The 19,949-nt window shown below is 45.5% G+C and overlaps 1 protein-coding gene across 3 annotated transcripts in view; it reads right to left on the reverse strand.

Annotated features, from left to right (window-relative positions):
- The window catches only part of LOC126526611 (deoxyribonuclease TATDN1), a 61,900-nt gene that overhangs the window by 30,357 nt on the left and 11,594 nt on the right, over positions 1 to 19,949 (reverse strand). For all 3 annotated transcript variants that reach the window (XM_050174476.3, XM_050174474.3, XM_050174477.3), the window contains exons 4-5: positions 8,713 to 8,776; positions 7,486 to 7,638 (exon numbers count right to left, since the gene is read on the reverse strand). In XM_050174476.3, the coding sequence (XP_050030433.2) occupies positions 7,486 to 7,638; positions 8,713 to 8,776 (217 nt within the window). The remainder of the gene's footprint in view (positions 1 to 7,485; positions 7,639 to 8,712; positions 8,777 to 19,949) is intronic.

Genomic DNA, 19,949 nt, shown 5'->3' on the forward strand with positions numbered 1-19,949 from the left:
GGAATAGAAAAGTTTCGAATAGAATTATGTTATAGTGCCCTTGCTGTCTGTCAGAAGTACTTGAGTGTAGTGATAAATTTTCGTTGTGTATTCTCTTTCTGATACTTTCTTTTACAGAAACAAATTAACAAACATTCCAACTACTATTGCGAGCAACATTTGATCACCATAACGTTGGATAAGTTATCGATGATGCAAGCTGCATAGCTAATCGGATAGCTCGCCAAACTGACATCAAATGTGCTGGCTACGTAGATTGTAATTGAGATGCTGAAAGCTCAGGGGAGCGGTGCCGCTGCCATTGGTAGCGATGCACATTTTAAAAATCTTATAAATTACACGCTGTACGGAGAGCAGTTAAATGTGTCACTTCACGATTAGAAGATCCTACCCTATTGACTCAGTATGTTTGTACAATATCGTCAAAATCATTTCAGGGTGCCTTTAAGGCATAACAAACAACTGGATAGGGACATGAGAAGAAGACAGACAGTCTTTCCATTGCCCCTAACAGTTTAGGGACCACATCTAGGCTCTGGGAATTATTGTAAACAAAGCTTTGGTAGATTGTCAGAATGAAACGGCACCTCTCAATGAGAGATGTGTAGCAGTCTCTAGAGACCACACCATATAAACGTTCGAATGCCACAAAGCTCTTCTGCGAGAGCATATCTGTGTAACGGAAGCATTAAGACAGTGATGTCCTCCAAGGACTGGGCCTGGCCATGGGCTAACATTAAAAATGAGATATTTGACTAACAATGGGTATCTACAATGAGCCATGCTTATCCTGACCTCTCTTCTCCTTCCCAAATGAGCTTTTCCTTCTCTTTTCCAAATTATGATGATGCAACAAACATGACAGGATCACGACCCCGACCACATACCTAGTGGCCTACTTGGTCTACTTGGTCTACTTGGTCAACTTGAACTTGACAACTTGACCTACTTGGTCAGTGTAAAATGTATGACAACTATAGCAATTTTAATTTTTTCATTTAATATTGTTTTTAATTTGCTGAGAAATTCTGCTATCAGACACGAGACAGGAGGGTCTCAGGAATATAGAATTTCCATAACCCTGACATGGTTGAAAAATCGCCTCAGTACCAGCTTAATCAATCAAAACCAATGACCTAAACAACCAATCAATCAATCATTTAAACCAGGGGTCTCCAAACTACGGTGCACGCTGGACCTGGCTCGCGGATACCTCCCAACTAGCCCGAGGCTGGCGGTGGTCTATCCAATGATGGCTGGGCCCGCAAAGCCTTTGCTGCAATTCCACCTGGGAGCAGGACTTCTCCACAAAACCTTGCGCTATTTCCTTCCTTCCTGGGAGCTGGCTTCACTGTAGTTACATGATCACGTCACGACGGCACCTCATCTGAGGCTGTGCCGAGGAATCGGGAGCCTCACGCCACCATGTCAGAAGACGCACCAAAGTTTTCTCGACTTCACCCAGGCGCGCTAGAATGAGAGACCTTTAGCCCACTTTTGGCTCTCAAAACTACAGCACATGTGCCGTGCCCCGGCTAACACTAGCCAAGCTGTTCAAAGAAAAGAAATATTTAAAATACACGGTGCCAGATATTATCTTAGGACCTATGGTGTTCGGTCGTCAGACCTCCGATGATGGAACAATGTAAGTAAAATTGTATTTTGCACACTGTTCTTTGAATCTTTTATTTTTCTTTGATCAGCTTGGCTAACATTAGCTGGAACACCCTTTAAAGCTCCTTTACTCCCTCCTGTTATTGTAGATGGTACAATAACAGGAGAGGACAACTTAAAAATATTTGAAAAGACTGTTTACATATCTACTGTAGCGGGGAAACCTAAATTCTGCAACACACAGGCGGAAATTTATGGTCGCTCTAAAAAAATTGCAGTAAATTTTTGTGCAAGTGGGTCACTCGGATCAGTTTAAATCTTGCAAAAAAGAATGACCCAAGAGGGTCGTATCTGGTGAAAAAAATTTACCCCCAAAGGTTTACTATACGTTGCTAAAGCTTTAGTAATTATGTGAAATTTTTTTGCGACTCGATGCATATTGTACTTCGTGCCTTGTTGCGGCGCTGTCACACATTGTCATTGCCATATGTGCGATTTCATCTCCCATTTCCTGTAACTATGGAGGTTCCTGTGCACTCTAGAAGGCCTTTGATATGCCTGATGTGTTCTATGTAGGAGCTATGGGCACATTGTGGGCATTACGTAGATATGGAGTTCTCACATAGAACACTTGCAACCATTTAGCTCTGAAGTTTTCAACCCCACTTAATGACTTTTTAGGGCTTAAGAATTTTGTCGATTCATTATTTAGTAATTAGTAGATCAGTCACAAGTAATTATTCAACCAGGTTAATCGACCCAACCATGCAAAAAAATTAGCTTAGTGTCCAGTCAAAAATGTTTCTGCGCAACTAATAATATCCTGGAGTAACTTGTCTTCCTACAGAGTAAGGTATCCATTGCAGTATTGATTATTGGTCATAAAAAAACATACCACAAACTATAACAACTGACATAACTTAAGAGTGCAAGAAAAGAAAACCTACATGGCATGAAAGAAATAAAATAGACACGAGACAAGGGGGAAAGTGCTTTTTAGTCATACATGTATAGCAAAAAATGGGGTGGCTTTTCAAACAGGTAGTCGCACAACATTTCTAACTAATTTTATTGAGTAAGCTTACACTACAACTTACAGAAATTTCTTTTTTTACTGGTGACTGTTAGAATTTAAACACTGTCAAAAATAAATAGCACAATACACAGGACAGAGAGCAAAACAAACCAACAAGAGCGCTGTCTGCCCTGTGTATTGCACTGTTTTACGTAGTTTCTTCCATTCTCGTTTCAGTGCCGTTCAAGCTCGTTGAAAATGTCTAGTGTACTTAGCCGCGTTCACGGCTGTCTGCTTAAGTGCAGTTCAGAACCAAGTTGTTAGAACCATCTGTAAATCTATAATGACACACTGCTACCTATCGCAATCAGTAAAACCCGTCTATCACACATAATTCAAGGAATGTTTTAGACACGTAGGGTTTACGAAAAGGGCTTCGACTGACACTACTGACATATCTTGCACTGACTTTCTAGTGAGAACACCCAAAAAATAATCTAAACTGGACCAATTCCTAACATCTGTTTTAGTACTCATCTACTGGATATACATGGCGTTTTTAAAAAAGTGGACGAGATTTCCCCTTTGTAAACCTACTTACATATGAATTTGCTGATATCTATCTCGCAAACATACTCAGGCAACTTAATACGCTAACAGATGTTAGCACTGTACAATTCATAACATACTAAATGTACAAGAATTTATCTGCAGCAACTTTCGAAGCGCGCTGCCGAAACGTGCTTGCTTAGATGCCCCCCTTTTGCAATCGAAGCGAGTGCATGTGCACACTATTTTTTTAACGCGAGCACCTTAAGGGCACCATTTCGCAGAAAATCCGGCGTTGAACTCTTCGGATTTGTCCTTAAGCAAAAGTGTCCGTATCTACTTAGGTATATGTCTATGCCAGTGCACCTTAGTCACACTCGATGGATTAGCCTTCGACATGGCACAAGATTAGTTCGGGTAAATATTTCATGCACGGTTGTCCCCCCGCGCGAAGTGTTCAAACCATGCCTTACTGATCACACCACCTCTAGGGGACAGATGCGTTTGATGTACATAAGAGGCATAGCGTACCATTTCTGATTCGATGGCGACTGGGTCTGAAAAGACTTATTCAATGCCTGGGACAGCCAGATGCACCAATAAGCCGCCTATCGCAAAAAATTCAAGGGCGTTTTTAGGAATGTAAAATCCGCTGCGCAGGTGTTCTGCACCATAAGGTGGCCTCGCCGCCTACAGGGTTACCTAACTGAGCTATCTCGGTTGCTATATCCAGAAATTCAAATTCTCCCACCCCTCTATTCTTCTTTTTTCTTTGTTTTTTTTTTTTCTTTTTTGAGCAGAGATAGAACACTGAACTTCCAATGTGAAAGTCGTAAGTTAGAATCCTCCTCCAGTCCACTGCATCTCCAGGCTTGGAGTGGTGCCTGACATCGGCAAAAAAGGGAAAAGAAATGCCAAGTGCCAGTGGGGCTATACTACTCCAGGTGCAACCAAATCAGAAAGGCCCACTAAGCTTCACCAACACACTCCCCCACCAGAACAGGAATTGGCCTCCCTGGTGCAGTACATGGCCACTACCTCCCAAATGACTCATTCGATTAACCAAGGGCCCTCAGTCCCCAGCAGCTGCAAAGCACCTGACCAACGTGGCGGTCAGACCTGTAATGCAGCAGAGGGTGCTAAGAATCTCTGTACCCGGACAGGCCACCAATGAAAATTGACCTTTGCAACCTTTAACACCCGAAGTCTGTTGAGTGAGGCTAGCTTAGTAGAACTCTTTGAGGAACTATCAGACATTGTTTTGGATATCATCGGCCTTAATGAGGTTAGAACTGGTGAGGCTTGTACAGTGCTGACAAATGGCCACGTCTTCTGCTACAGAGGACTTCCACATAAGAGAAAGTATGGGGTAGGATTCCTAATCCGTAAGGACATAGCGGGCAACATTGACAAATTTTACAGCATTAATGAGAGAGTAGCAGTAGTCATAATAAAGCTATGTAGGAGCTATGGAATAAAGGTAGTAGAAACCTATACTCCAACCTCCAGTCATGATGGTGAAGAAATAGAACAGTTTCATGAAGATGTTGAATTAGCAATGAAAAAACTGAAAACTCAGTATACTGTAATAATGGGTGACTTCAATGCAAAAGTGGGTAAAAAGCAGGCTGGTGAACAAACAATTGGCAACTACGGCGTCGATTCTAGCAACACTAGAGGAGAGATTCTGGTAGAATTAGCCAAAAGGAATAGGCTCCGAATAATGAACACCTTTTTTCAGGAAGCATAGCAACAGAAAGTAGACCTGGAAAAGCCCTATTGGTGAAACAAGAAATGAAATCGATTTCATACTTTCTGCCGATCCCAGCATAGTGCAAGATGTAGAAGTGTTAGGAAGGGTAAAATGCAGTGATCATAGGTTAGTGAGGTCTAGAATTTCTCTCAATATGAATAATGAAAGAGTGAAATTAGTCAAGAAGAAACAGGCCAACCTAGAAGCAGTAAGGGTAAAAGCAGACCAATTCAGGCTGGTGCTTACAGCAGACATACATGAATATCTTGGAAAATATCTACAGAGATTCCACAGCTACCTTGATTCTCCAGAAGAAATGTAGAAAGATACCTATAAAGAAAGGGGCAGGCAAGGAGACACAATCTCTCCAATGCTATTCACTGCATACTTGGAAGAAGTATTCAAGCTATTAAACTGGGAAGGCTTAGGAGTAAAGATCAACGGCGAATATCTCAGCAACTTTCAGTTTGCAGACGACATTGTCCTGTTCAGCAACACTGGGGACAAATTACAGCAAATGACTGAGGACCTTAACAGAGAAAGAGTAAGAGTGGGGTTGAAGATTATTATGCAGAAGACAAAGATAATGCTCAATAGCCTGGCAAGAGAACAACATCTCCAGTCAGCCTCTAGAGTTCGTGAAAGAGTATGTTTACAACCCGCTGTGGTTGCTTAGTGGCTATGGTGTTGAGCTGCTAAGCATGAGGTCGCGGGATCAAATCCTTGCCATGGCGGCCGCATTTCAATGGGGGCGAAATGCGAAAACACCCGTGTACTCAGATTTAGGTGCACGTTAAAGAACCTTAGGTAGTACAAATTTCCGGAGTCCCCCACTATGGCATGCCTCATAATCAGATTGATGTTTTGGCACGTAAAACCACACAAATTTTTTTTAGAAGTATGTTTATCTAAGTGAATTACAGGAGACCCTGATCATGAGAAGGAAATATACAGAAGAATAAAATTGTATTGGAGCGCATACGGCAGACATTGTCAGCTCCTGACTGGAAGCTTGCCATTATCACTGAAAAGAAAGGTGTACAATCAGTGCACTTTACCAGTGCTAACATATGGGGCAGAAACTTGGAGACTTACAAAGAAGCCCGAAAAGAAGTTAAGGACCACAGAAAGAGCAATGGAACGACGAATGATAGGCGTAACATTAAGAGATAGCAAGAGAGCAGCATGGATCAAAGAGCAAACAGGTATAGCCGATATTCTAATTGACATTGAAAGAAAAAAATGGAGCTGGGCAGGCCATGTAATGCGTAGGAAAGATAACCAGTGGACAATTAAGGTTACAGAATGGGTGCTAAGAGAAGGGAAGCGCAGTCAAGGACAACAAAAGACTACATGGGGTGATGCAATTAAGAAATTTGCATGCTCAAGGTGGAATCAGCTGGTGCAGGACAGGGGATAGGCTGATGATGATCATTGGCAATGCTACACCAAGTCTCCAACAGTTCTACACTAGTGAAACATAAGCACTATGGGCTAGAATCAGTACGGAAGTTGCAGTAACGACACACCAGAAAAACAAAGGGCCATTTATTTATTTATTTATTTATTTATTTATTAAAATATACCTTATAGGCCCAAAGGGCACTGAGTTAAGGGAGGTTTCGTTATTACAATGAAAGGTTAAGCAAACTAGTAAGGAACAATATTACAAAGCAAATTAACATCCAAATGCAATGCAACAAAGCAAATTGCAATATACAAAACAAGGTTCCAACACAAGTGAAAAAAAAGAAGAAAAAAATGCAATAAAACAGAATAAGCCTGCGAAATAAGAACTAAAAGGGCGTTTGACTGCAAGTGAAAAGAAAATGCAACAACAGATGACAAAATAAGAAGATTAAGAAATTAAATGATGAATCCATGTTACAGCACTATTGTAAACAATGTACCTCATGCTTGTGACGAAACGTATTCAGGTTATTATCAGAGGTGATAACATCTGGAAGATGATTCCACCTGCGAATGGCTTGTGGAAGTGTGGATGGGTTAAAAGCATTTGTGTTTGTAAAGAATAGCAATGCTTCCCAGACCTCCTCAATGTCCTGTAGATATCTGCATGGTGCAGGCAGAATATATGTGAACAAGCAAAAAAACTTGCATGCTGCTGGAAAATGAGGACAAGCCTGTTTGTCACAACGAATATTTAATCTTATTCAATATCAGTATATCCACCAAGACGTAGCAGTAAAAGGGAAATTATAACCCTGATGTGGTTACTTCATTCCCTTTATGGATGTAATCCCAGAAGGTCAATGCAACTAATTAAAATAAAGAGTTATTTGAATGAAGCAAGTCAAAATAATGAAATGCCGTTTTTAGTCTACGCCCAGCACTGTCACCTATGTTAAATAATTTTATTGATTTATTTTTTTATTTAAGTATACAATTCAACATTTATATAAGTGTTTGTTATTTGGCCCACAACACTGTCACTCGTTGCCAATCTGGCCCTCTGGCCAAAAAGTTTGGAAACTCTGACCTAAAGCAACCAACCAGCCAACCATATGTTGGCACCTCTTGTAGACTGCCTCACCGAGTCCCATCTCGCCCAGGGCAGCCACCCTGCCGGCACCCTGCCGCACCAGCCCTGATAGCTGCTCCAGGTAGCGGTCAGGTGGACCATGTGGACCCTCAAATTCCCCACACCTGGTTGGGTGGCAGCCGACCGTGCTCCACAGCAGGCCCCCTGCATTGGTAGGGGTGGTACGTGCACGAGTACTAAGAGACAAGAAGGCAACGGAATGGACACCAGAAAGCAGACAAATACAGCCGGTATTCATGCTGAGATGAAGAGGAAGTTAAGCACATTCTGGTAATGTATGTGTGTAGCAGACAGTCAGTGGTCTTTCAGAGTAACAGAATGGGTGCCTATGCTTATTCATTAAAGTTATGGAAAGTAGGTCAGAGGTCACATTCTCAGTCAATCATTTCACTTCTGCATGATGTGGCATCTCGTGCGATGTCTCACTGAAGCAGCCAGTGCTCTCTTTGACGACTTAGCCAATCAGCACCTACTGGAAGCTATATTTGTGAAAGTGGCCAACTAAGAATACCATTCCAGGAGACGACACGAGGCTTTTGTCACTGTGTTGTTGCAACAAGCAGCTCGGCACAATGTTAAGTTCCGGTAAATTGAGACACTGGGCGCCAGTTGCAAGATGTTCAATTAATTTTGCAAGCTGTTGTATAGGAACATTAGCAGTGTTGTGCTGAATAGTCGTTCATGCACCTCCTTAGTCAAGAAGCTTAAAAGCCATCATGCTTTAGTCCGACATAAGCATGCAGTGACTTCCATAGTGGCAGCCATTATTGATGTCCTCACGTACCTTTTACTCCATGTGCACCAGCAGTAACTTCCGATCAGCATTTGTTTCATCCTAGCTTACTCAGACAGTGCTATCACAGTCACTGCCTTGTGTTAGTGCGTCCAAGGAGCCCACATAAGAACAATTTAACTTTGGAGTTTTAAGTGCCAGAACAATGCTATGATTATGAGGTACACCGTAGTGGGGGCTCTGGGTTCATTCTAATAATTTGGGGTTCTTTAATGTGCACCTAACTCTAAGAACATGAGCAGTTTTTCATTTCACCCATTACTGGAATGCAGTCACTGGACCAGAGATCCTGTGACATCGAGGTCATTGCAACCACATAGCCACAAAGGTACCGCGGCCTGTGAGGAGCCCATGTCGCAGGCGCATTGCCATGATGGAAACCTTAGCAACCAGTGCCGTGCATGCTGAACAGGCGAGCCACTTGCCGTGGGCGCTAGCCAGCTCCAGAGCTTGACGGCTGTCCTCCAGGCTGCCTCCCGTCACCAGTATCTATGCAGGGCAACAAGAAATAGCACCGGACTTTTACCATGCACGAGAAGCAAAACTGGATTCCTGAATTCCTTATGTTCCATAATGTTGAATTGAATTATTCATTTATGTGCCCAAAAACAGCACACAATCAGCCTTCTAATTTTGTGCACAATGAAGAAAAAGAGGCACAAAAAGAGATCATGAACAAAATGCATGCAACTCCGAAGAATAATTCGACACTGTTTTAAACCCTCTTCAGTGTCGACACAATCCCCAGCACCTGGCATTTTTTTCTTGGATACTAAAAAATGAGCACATTTGTTCATTTTTCGTTATGCAGAAGTGGAAAAGATGGCATGCATATTGGCAAATGCTCTCTTAATATTGTTACACAGGAAGACACCGACGAAAAGCTATCTACAAGTATATTTACAAGGCAATACGCCGCAGTTGGCCAAGAGGCAACAGCCCGCGCTAGCTTCCAATCATTGTCGTCGTCCTCTTACTGCTCGGCTCTTCGTCATTGGAAATACTATCCCGTAGCACTACCCCCGGCGGCAAAAGCGCCGTCCCGGAGCGACTAAAGGCCGGACTCTGAAGCAGTGTAGTAGGTCTTGAGCCTACGGACGTGCACGACATCACTAGATGCCAGAGTAGATGATGAGGTTGAGCTCACAGGAGCAATTTCGTACGTCACAGGTGTCACCTGGCGCAGCACGCGGTAGGGCCCTGTGTATCGCGAAAGGAGCTTTTGTGAAAGTCCGACGTGACGAGAGGGCGACCACAGGAGCACGAGTGCACCAGGCGAAAACTGTACGTCACGGTGGCGGGCGTTGTACTGACGCTGCTGCGTGGTTTGCGAGTCCGTCAGTCGAGCACGGGCAAGCTGGCGTGCATGGTCGGCGAGGACGATGGCATCGCGCGCATACTCGGTTGTTGAGGTTGCAGCAGGAGGAAGTACCGTGTCAAGGGGCAAGGTCAGTTCGCGACTGTAGAGTAGATAAAATGAAGAAAATCCGGCGGTGTCGTGCCCGGAAGAATTATAAGTAAATGTGACGTAAGGAAGGGCAACATCCCAGTCGTGGTGGTCCTTCGAAACGTACTTGGACAGCATGTCAGTAAGAGTACGGTTAAACCGCTCTGTCAGGCCATTGGTTTGAGGATGGTATGAGGTAGTCAGCTTGTGTTGAATAGAGCAGGAACGCACAATGTCGACGATAACTTTCGAGAGGAAGTTACAACCACGGTCAGTAAGCAGCTGTCGCGGGGCGCCATGCACTAAGATAATGTCACGCAAGAGAAAGTCCGCGACGTCAGTGGCGCAACTGGTAGGGAGAGCCTGCGTGATAGCGCATCGGGTGGCGAAATCAGTTGCGACGGCTACCCATTTGTTCCCAGAGGATGACGTGGGAAAGGGACCGAGGAGGTCTAATCCAACATGAAAGAACGGTTCCACAGAGACGGTGATCGGTTGGAGATGACCGGAAGGTAGCACTTCGGTGTTTTCCGACGCTGGCAGGGATCACAGGCAGCAACATAGCATCGAACGGAGTGAGCGAGACCAGGCCAATAGAAGCTTTAGAAGCAATAGATCAGGGCCATCAGGGAGGAAGTTCCTTGGGTACAGAATGCCGCCCTGGAGGACATATCGGCGAACGGATGCCTCGGTAGGTGTAGTGCGCAGACGCTCGATGAGTACTCGCAGCGATAGGTCTCGGTACTGCTCATCGGCGATGTTAGCGAAGGCAGACACAGAGAAAATGCCGTCGGTGGTACTACTGTCGGCGTTGTCAGGCTCGTCTACCGGGGTCGCGAGACAGGCAGTCAGCGTTCTTGTGTAGTCGGCCAGATTTGTAGGTGACAGAGAACGAATATTCTTGGAGGCGTAAGGCCCAGCGACCAAGTCTTCCTGTAGGGTCTTTCAATGAGCATAACCAGCAAAGCGCGTGATGGTCTGTGATAACGGAAAAGGGTCAGCCATATAAGTATGGGCAGAACTTCGCAACCGCCGAAACTAGGGCCAGACACCAATTACAGGGGCTGTTCTGCCATCGGCGACACGGACAACAGGCGTCGTGGCGGGCGTGAATATTTTCCTCAGCCGGTTACGAAGGTCAGCGCTCATTACCGACAAATGCGCCCCAGTGTCTATGAGAGTAGATACAGGAACACCGTCAACTTGCACGTCAAGAAGGTTCAGATGAGTGGGCAACGTCAGGAGAGAATTTGGCGGCGTAGGGAGCAATGCAGCGTCACCTCGAGGTGCTGCATCGTCAAGTTTTCCGGCTGGGAGCGGCGTCCGAAGGGAGTCGGCGAATAGGAGCGACGGGGCTCGGGGGAGCGAGATTGTCGTCGTTGGGGCAAAGGCGAACGAGAATAGGGGCGGTTCAGCGCAGGAGAATCGGTGGCGGCATTATCTGAGCGGGCAGCATAGGGACGAGAAGGGCCACCTGGGGTGCGAGAGTAGGCAGTATATGTAGACCGGGTCGGGGAACTCCAGCGACTGTGACAGTGCCGAGAAATGTGCCCGATTCGATGGCAGTGGAAAAATGGGCTTGTCGTCAGCAGTGCGCCATTCAGATGGGTTGCGGAAATGTGGTGGGTAAGAAGATGCGGGACGGGGCGGAGTCGAAGAAGCCAGGCGGGTATCAGGGCGATGGGCCGAGCAGATGGTGTGAAGACCCATGTTGGCGAACTCCTGGCGGACAACTGCCTGGATCAGGGAAACAGTGACTGCAGGTGCATTGGAGGGGCTGGAGTCGAAGGCAGCCGGATAGGCGGCCTCGATCTCACGCCAGACAATCCTGGTAACATCGCCAGTGTTGTTGGGACGAGGAGCGTCGGCTCAGGAAGATGTCACTGGGGTGTTGGGCAGCCGGGCAAAATGTTGGTCGATATGTCGGCTTTTAGCGAGTTCCAGGCGGTGGCACTCTTTTATAACTGCATCCACCGTTGCCACGTTGTTAAATACGAGCAAGTTGAAGGCGTCATCGGCAATGCCTTTGAAGATGTGGGAGACCTTGTCGGACTCAGTCATGTTTGCGTCAACTTTGCGGCACAGAGCCAAGACGTCCTGAATGTACGTGACGTAGGGCTCCGTTGACGTCTGCACACGACCGGAAAGCACCTTCTGCACGGCAAGTTGGTGACCGTAGGGGTTGCCGAACAAGTCTCGAAGCTTTTGCTTAAGCGAATTCCAACTGGTCAGCTCATCTTCGTGCGTCTGATACCAAACTCGAGGTGTGCCACCGAGGTAAAAGACTATGCTGGCGAGCATGATAGTAGGGTCCCACCGGTTATTGCGGCTGACGTGTTCGTACAGGCTGATCCAATCCTCGAGGTCTTCCCCATCTTTTGCCGAGAATACGCCAGGATCACGGGGAGCGAAGAGAGTGATGTAGGTCGTCGAAGTGGCAGCAGGTGTCGGAGCCAGCGGAGTCGAGTTGTCGTTGCCGGGAGCCATGAAGGAAGGCTCGACGTACCGTCCACTGCGAAGCTCCGTGACGAGGTACAGGGAACGTCCACCTCCACCAGATATGTTACGTACGAAGACACAGACGAAAAGCTATTTACAAGTATATTTACAAGGCAATACGCTGCAGTTGGCCAAGAGGCAACAGCCCGCGCTAGCTTCCAATCGTCGTCGTCGTCTTCTTACCGCTCGGCTCTTCGTCATTGGAAATACTATCCCATAGCAATATAATCCTCACATTTCTATCTGACAAAAGGAATAAAATGCACAGCAGACAGAAAAACATCACTGCACTTCGGATTTTTTTTAGTTGTCTGTCAGAATCCGATGCGGTCAAAGTTGTGTCTTCCTCGGATGACAAGCTGTCATTTTCTAAGTCTAAGCTTGGCTTGTGTTTAGAGTCAGAAAAGACACCGCTCCAATCAACAGTTAAAGGTCCCGTGCTATCAGCCATCTCAAAGCTATTATGCACCCGCACTCGAGGTAGGAACACTTTCTTTTATTCGAACTTGACTGGACAAAGTAGAGAGAGCAACTGAATAAAAATTATGCAGATCCTATGCTTTGTGGCAACTAATTCCAACAAGCGCCTGCGAATTTCCTAATTTTATCGCACCACCTAGCTTTCTGCCGTCCTCGACTGCATTTCCCTTCTCTTCGTATCCATTCTGTAACCCTAATGGTCCAATGGTTGTCTAACCTGCATGTTACATGATCTGCCCAGCTCCATTTTTTTCTCTTAATGTCAATTAGAATATCGGCTATACCCGTTTGCTCTCTGATCCAAACCGCTCTATTTCTGTCTCTTAACGCTACGCCTAGCTTTCTTCGTTCCATCGCTCTTTGCACAGTCCTTAACTTGTTCTCAAGCTTCTTTGTCAGTCTGCAAGTCTCTGTCCCATATGTCAGCACTGGTAAAATGAACAGATTGTACATCTTCCTTTTCAATGATAAAGGTAAGCTTCCAGTCAGGAGCTGGCAAAGTCTGCTGTATGTGATCCAACCCATTTTTATTCTTCTATGAATTTCCTTCTCATGATAAGGGTTTCCTGTGACTCATTGACCTAGGTAAATGTACTCCTTCACCGACTCTAGAGGCTGACTGGCGATCTTGTATTCTTGTTCTCTTGCCCGGCTATTCATCATTATCTTTCTCTTCTGCATGTTAATCTTGAACCCCACTCTTACACTCTCTCTGTTGAGGTCCTCAATCATTTGTTGTAACTCGTCTGCACTGTTGCTGAATAGAACAATGTCATCGGCAAACCGAAGGTTGCTGAGATATTCGCCATCGATCCTTGCTCCTAAGCCTTCCCAGTTTAATAGTTTGAATACTTCTGCCAAGCACGCAGCACTGGAGAGATTGTGTCTGCTTGTGTGACCCCTTTATCTATATTTACCTTCCTACTTTTCTTGTGTAGAATTAGGGTGGCTGTGGAAGTATTTATGTAAGCGGTTTGTACCCCTTGATTACGTAATGCCTCTATGACTGCTGGTATCTCTACTGAATCAAATGCCTTTTCATAATTTGTGAAAGCCATATAGAGGGGTTTATAGTACTCTGCGGATTTCTCTATTACCTGATTAATGGCATAGATGTGATCCATTGTAGAGTATCCCTTCCTGAAGTCAGCCTGCTCCCTTGGTAGACTGAGGTCCAGTATTGCACTTACTCTATTCGAGATTATTCTGGTGAATATTTGATACAATACTGGGAGTAAGCTAATGGGCCTATAGTTTTTTCATTTCTTTAATGTCTCCCTTTCTGTGGATTATTATAATGTTTGCATTCTTTCAATTTTCTGGGACCCTTGCAGTCGATAGACAATTCGTATAGAGAGCTGCCAAGTCAACGCACCAACGCACCAAGTCAACACTGTAGACAACAACGCACCTGCTGATGTGTTTGACATGTGGCCAGTCGACACCATCACACATTCACCACCCTTCACCGTGACCATCAGCCTTTGCGACAAGCCGCTCCCTCTGGAGCTGGACACCGGTGCGAGCATTTCTGTTACTGCAAAAAACCACCTTCAGGAGCTAGTACTGTTGTTTACTGTCACGCCATTGGATGTGTTCCTGCAGAGACTCAGGCGAGCTCACCCAAATGTAGGGCAAAGCAGATGTCGCAGTACAGTTCTGCGACAGAAAAGCTGTCCTACTTTTGTTCCAGACTAGGGAAGGTTCACCAACACTGCTAGATCGCAAATGGATTCGAGAAATGGGCATTGACATTGCCGTCTGGGAAGCAGATGTTCAGGCTGTTTCTGATGTTAACGACGTTATTCAAGCATTTTCTGAGGTATTTGAACAGAGCCTTTGAACTATCAATAGCCCAAAAGCCACAATTCATGTTCTGCAAGATGTGGTACCCAAGTTTTTCAAGCCACACTCCCTGCCCTTTGCCCTGAAGGATGGGGTGTCACAAGAGCTTCAGCGCCTATAGAGGAAGGGCATTCTAGGAGCAGTTGCCTCTTCAGCTTGGGTTGCACCTATTGTTCCAGTGGCTAAGGAGGATGGACGGGGAGGACAATGGGGAGGTGCACCCTTATATCGATAAGAAGACCATGGGGGCAGAGAGTGTTAGGTTGAACCAATCCCTAGCGGCAATACAAGTAGAGAAGTTGAGAGGGTTGATTCACAAGTTCGAGGAATGTGAATTGACATATGGAAGGAGTTTGTGCTATGCACTGATGCCTCCGATAAGGCATTAGGTGCAGTACTCTTGCAAGAGAAAGACGAGAGACTCCATCTGGTATTTTTTGCAAGCAAGCGACTTAACAATGCAGAATGAAATTATACTCAACTGTAAAGAAGGAATGTCTCGCCTTTGTATGAACAATAAAGAAATTCCACATCTATTTATTTGGCAAACAACTTATGGTGCAAATGGAACACCATCCCCTAGAGTTTTTGAGCAAAGCTAAGCTAACTAATGGCAGAATAATGAGATGCAGCCTCACGTTGCAAGAATACTCCTTCCATATCATCATCATCATTATCATCATCATCAGCAGCAGCAGCCTAGTTATGCCCACTGCAGGGCAAAGGCCTCTCCCATACTTCTTTAACTACCCCGGTCATGTACTAATTGTGGCCATGTTGTCCCTGCAAACGTCTTAATGTCATCCGCCCACCTAACTTTCTGCTGCCCCCTACTACGCTTCCCTTCCCTTGGAATCCAGTCCGTAACCCTTAATGACCATCGGTTATCTTCCCTCCTCATTACATGTCCGGCCCATGCCCATTTCTTTTTTTTTTGATTTCAACTCAGATGTCATTCACCCACATTTGTTCCCTCACCCAATCTGCTCTTTTCTTATCCCTTAACGTTACACCTATCATTCTTCTTTCCATAGCTCGTTGCATCGTCCTCAATTTCAGCAGAGCCCTTTTCGTAAGCCTCCAGGTTTCTGCCCCGTAGGTGAGTACTGGTAAGACACAGCTGTTATAAACTTTCCTCTTGAGGGATAGTGGCAACCTGCTGTTCATGATTTGAGAATGCCTGCCAAACGCACCCCAGCCCATTCTTATTCTTCTGGTTATTTCAGTCTCATGATCCGGGTCCGTGGTGACTACCTGCCCTAAGTAGATGTATTCCCTTACCACTTCCAGTGCCTCGTTACCTATCGTAAACTGCTGTTCTCTTCCGAGACTGTTAAACATTACTTTAGTTTTCTGTAGATTAATTTTCAGACCCACCCTTCTGCTTTGCCTCTCCAGGTCAGTGAGCATGCATTGCAATTGGTCTCCTGAGTTACTAAGCAAGGCAATATCATCAGCGAATCGCAAGTTGCTAAGGTATTCTCCATCAACTTTTATCCCCAATTCTTCCCACTCCAGGTCTCTGAATACCTCCTGTAAACATGCTGTGAATAGCATTGGAGATATCGTATCTCCCTGTCTGACGCCCTTCTTTATTGGGATTTTGTTGCTTTCTTTGTGGAGGATTATGGTGGCTGTGGAACCGCTATAGATATCTTCCAGTATCTTTACATATGGCTCATCTACACCCTGATTCCGTAGTGCCTTCATGACTGCTGAGGTTTCGACTGAATCAAATGCTTTTTCGTAATAAATGAAGGCTATATATAAAGGTTGGTTATATTCCACACATTTCTCTATCACCTGATTGATAGTGTGAATATGGTCTATTGTTGAGTAGCCTTTACGGAATCTTGCCTGGTCCTTTGGTTGACAGAAGTCTAAGGTATTCCTGATTCTATTTGCGACTACCTTAGTAAATACTTTGTAGGCAACGGACAGTAAGCTGATCGGTATATAATTTTTCAAGTCTTTAGCATCCCCTTTCTTATGGATTAGGATTATGTTAGCGTTCTTCCAAGATTCCGGTACGTTTGAGGTCATGAGGCATTGTGTATATAGGGCGGCCAACCTTTCTCGGACAGAGTTCCCACCATCCTTCAACAAATCTGCTGTTACCTGATCCTCCCCAGCTGCCTTACCCCTTTGCATAGCTCCCAAGGCGTTCTTTACCTCTTCCGGTGTTACTTGTGGGATTTCAAGTTCGTCTAGCCTATTCTTTCTCACCTTATCGTCGTGGGTGTTACTGGTACTGTATAAATCTCTATAAAACTCTTCAGCCACTTGAACTATCTCATCCATATTAGTAACGATATTGCTGGCTTTGTCTCTCAACGCACACATCTGATTCTTGCCTATTCCTAGTTTCTTCTTCACTGCTTTTAGGCTTCCTCCGTTCCTGAGAGCCTGTTCAATTCTATCCATATTATAGTTCCTTATGTCCGCTGTCTTACGCTTGTTGATTAACTTAGAAAGTTCTGCCAGTTCTATTCTAGCTGTAGGGTTAGAGGCTTTCATACATCGGCGTTTCTTGATCAGATCTTTCGTCTCCTGCGATAGCTTACTGGTTTCCTGTTTAACCACCGACTTCTATTGCGCACTCCTTAATGATGCCCATAAGATTGTCGTTCATTGCTTCAACACTATGGTCCTCTTCCTGGGTTAAAGCCGAATACCTGTTCTGTAGCTTGATCCGGAATTCCTCTAGTTTCCCTCTTACCGCTAACTCATTGATTGGCTTCTTATGTACCAGTTTCTTCCGTTCCCTCCTCAAGTCAAGGCTAATTCGAGTTCTTACCATCCTATGGTCACTGCAGCGCACCTTGCCGAGCACGTCTACATCTTGTATGATGCCAGGGTTCACGCAGAGTATGAAGTCGATTTCATTTCTAGTCTCACCATTCGGGCTCCTCCACGTCCACTTTCGCCTAACCCGCTTGCGGAAAAAAGGTATTCATTATCCGCATATTATTCTGTTCTGCAAACTCTACTAATAACTCTCCTCTGCTATTCCTAGAGCCTATGCCATATTCCCCCACTCACTTGTCTCCGGCCTGCTTCTTGCCTACCCTGGCATTGAAATCGCCCATAAGTATACTGTATTTTGTTTTGACTTTACCCATCGCCGATTCCACGTCTTCATAGAAGCTTTCGACTTCCTGGTCATCATGACTAGATGTAGGGGCGTAGACCTGTACAACCTTCATTTTGTACCTCTTATTAAGTTTCACAACAAGACATGCCCCCCTCTCCTTAATGCTATAGAATTCCTGTATGTTACCAGCTATGTTCTTATTAATCAGGAATCCGACTCCTAGTTCTCGTCTCTCTGCTAAGCCCCGGTAGCACAGGACGTGCCCGCTTTTTAGCACTGTATATGCTTCTTTTGGCCTCCTAACCTCACTGAGCCCTATTATATCCCATTTACTGCCCTCTATTTCCTCCAATAGCACTGCTAGACTCCCCTCACTAGATAACGTTCTAGCGTTAAACGTTGCCAGGTTCATATTCCAATGGCGGCCTTCCATATAGAGTACATTAAAGGACGACAGAATCTGGGGGCAGATTTTACAAGTAGGGCGATGGAGTGATGAAGTATCAAGAGCATAACGCAGACGGAGCAGATATATACATATAAAGTTGTGGGAACAATGAACTCACAAACATTGCTAACAGTGCTTGTGAAGTGTGCATGACAGTGTGGTGATATGTTGTGAGCCACGACAACACAAGAAAAAGTACCCAAGTCACAGCAGGAAAGTCAAATTCACCACCACGAAAATCGACAGAAGGCGTTTTTTGAAAAAAAGAAGAACTCCTGAAAAGGGGACCCTTATTATATGTAAGAGGCATGTGGTGCAGAAAGAAAGGAAGAGGACGATTTGAACACATCAGTCCGAAGGGCACGAGCCCTCGAGGTGCATGACCCAAGCGGTGATCGAGGGAGAAGTGGCGCCGAGCTGACTGATCATCGACGTGGCTCTGAGCCAAGAAGGTTGTAGTGTCATCAGCATCGCACTGGTTATGGGAGCCATGAAGGTTCGATCAAGTTCGTGATGCTGGCGGTCCAGGGTGTGGCTTACGACCTCGGCGACGTTCGAGCGAGGCTCCATGGACCGACTGCAGCCTCCCATGACAGTGCCGGGCACTCTAGAAAGGATCACCCTTCAGAGGCAGACCAGCACATATGATAGTCCCCGGGGCATCTCGTCGGTAGTCGAAGAAGTAGCGGCAGAACCCGGAGTTAGGCCTAGCCGGTGAGGCCAGGGTGACACATCACCGATAGAGTTTGGGACACCGGCATCAGAGACGGACAAGTTGACTGGCCAACACCAAGGCAGCAGCGTTTACAGAGTCAGCGAGAACACCGAAGCTCCGACATGCTTCGGACTCGGAAGATACATGCGACGACAAAAGTCAGTAATAACGGTCCTTTCTAGTAGCGTCGCAGCCATAGGCTAGGGTGGCCTGACCTTTTCGTAGCAAGTGCCAAGGACTAACGTAGCTGAATAAGGACATGTTTAGTGATTATCAAATAAGTTGCATAAGTGTTAGTATTTCTTCGTTGTGTTTTAGTTTGAGTGAGTCTTATTTTGAGTTTGGGGTAGAGTGTAATAAAAATCTGTGGTGCTGCTCTGCCTCTCGCAACCCCACCTCTTGTAGCATCCGCATGCCCCCGAGATCAATGACCCACGACACTAGAACACATCATAAGCAAAGAAGGGCTATCTCCAAGCTTGAGCAAGGTATCTGCAAGCCTTCACACACCTGCACCCCATGACGTCAAGGAACTCCAAAGCTTTTTGGGGCTTGTGAATTCCTACAGGCGTTTCCTTCCAAACATTTCTGCATGCCTCCACCATCTGCATTTGCTTGTCACGAACGAGAAAAAATGTGAGTGGGGAAACGAGCGAGAAGATGCATTCACTACAGTGAAGCCGTAGGGAACTTCAGCTCCTGTCCTAGTACATTTCGATTCAAAGTAACCACTGTCTCGGTGCTGATGTATCTCTGTATGGATCGGCACAGTTTTGGCACATCAAGACGCTGATGGTCAAGAACTGCCTTTGCCTTTGCCTCCCGAAGTTTGTCTTGTGCGGAGAAAAACTACAGCCAAATTGACAAAGAGGCATTACAGTTCATATTTGGAGTAGAAAAGTTCCACCAGTACCTGTGGGGCATTCATTTCACTGCTTATACAGATCATAAACCACTACTGGGATCGTTGAGTGCTGATAATCCTGTTCCTGTGCAAGCTTCACCCCGATTAGTTTTCACACTTGAACAATCACGCCCAGGACTCTTGTCACCAACTGTTGTAGCAGAGGCTACAAGAAATGATCCCCTCCTGAACCATGTAGTTCTTGATCTTTTGCCAGGAGAAGGGCTTCC

The sequence above is a fragment of the Dermacentor andersoni genome, chromosome 8 (genome assembly GCF_023375885.2).
Source record: "Dermacentor andersoni chromosome 8, qqDerAnde1_hic_scaffold, whole genome shotgun sequence".
NCBI lineage: Eukaryota > Metazoa > Arthropoda > Arachnida > Ixodida > Ixodidae > Dermacentor > Dermacentor andersoni.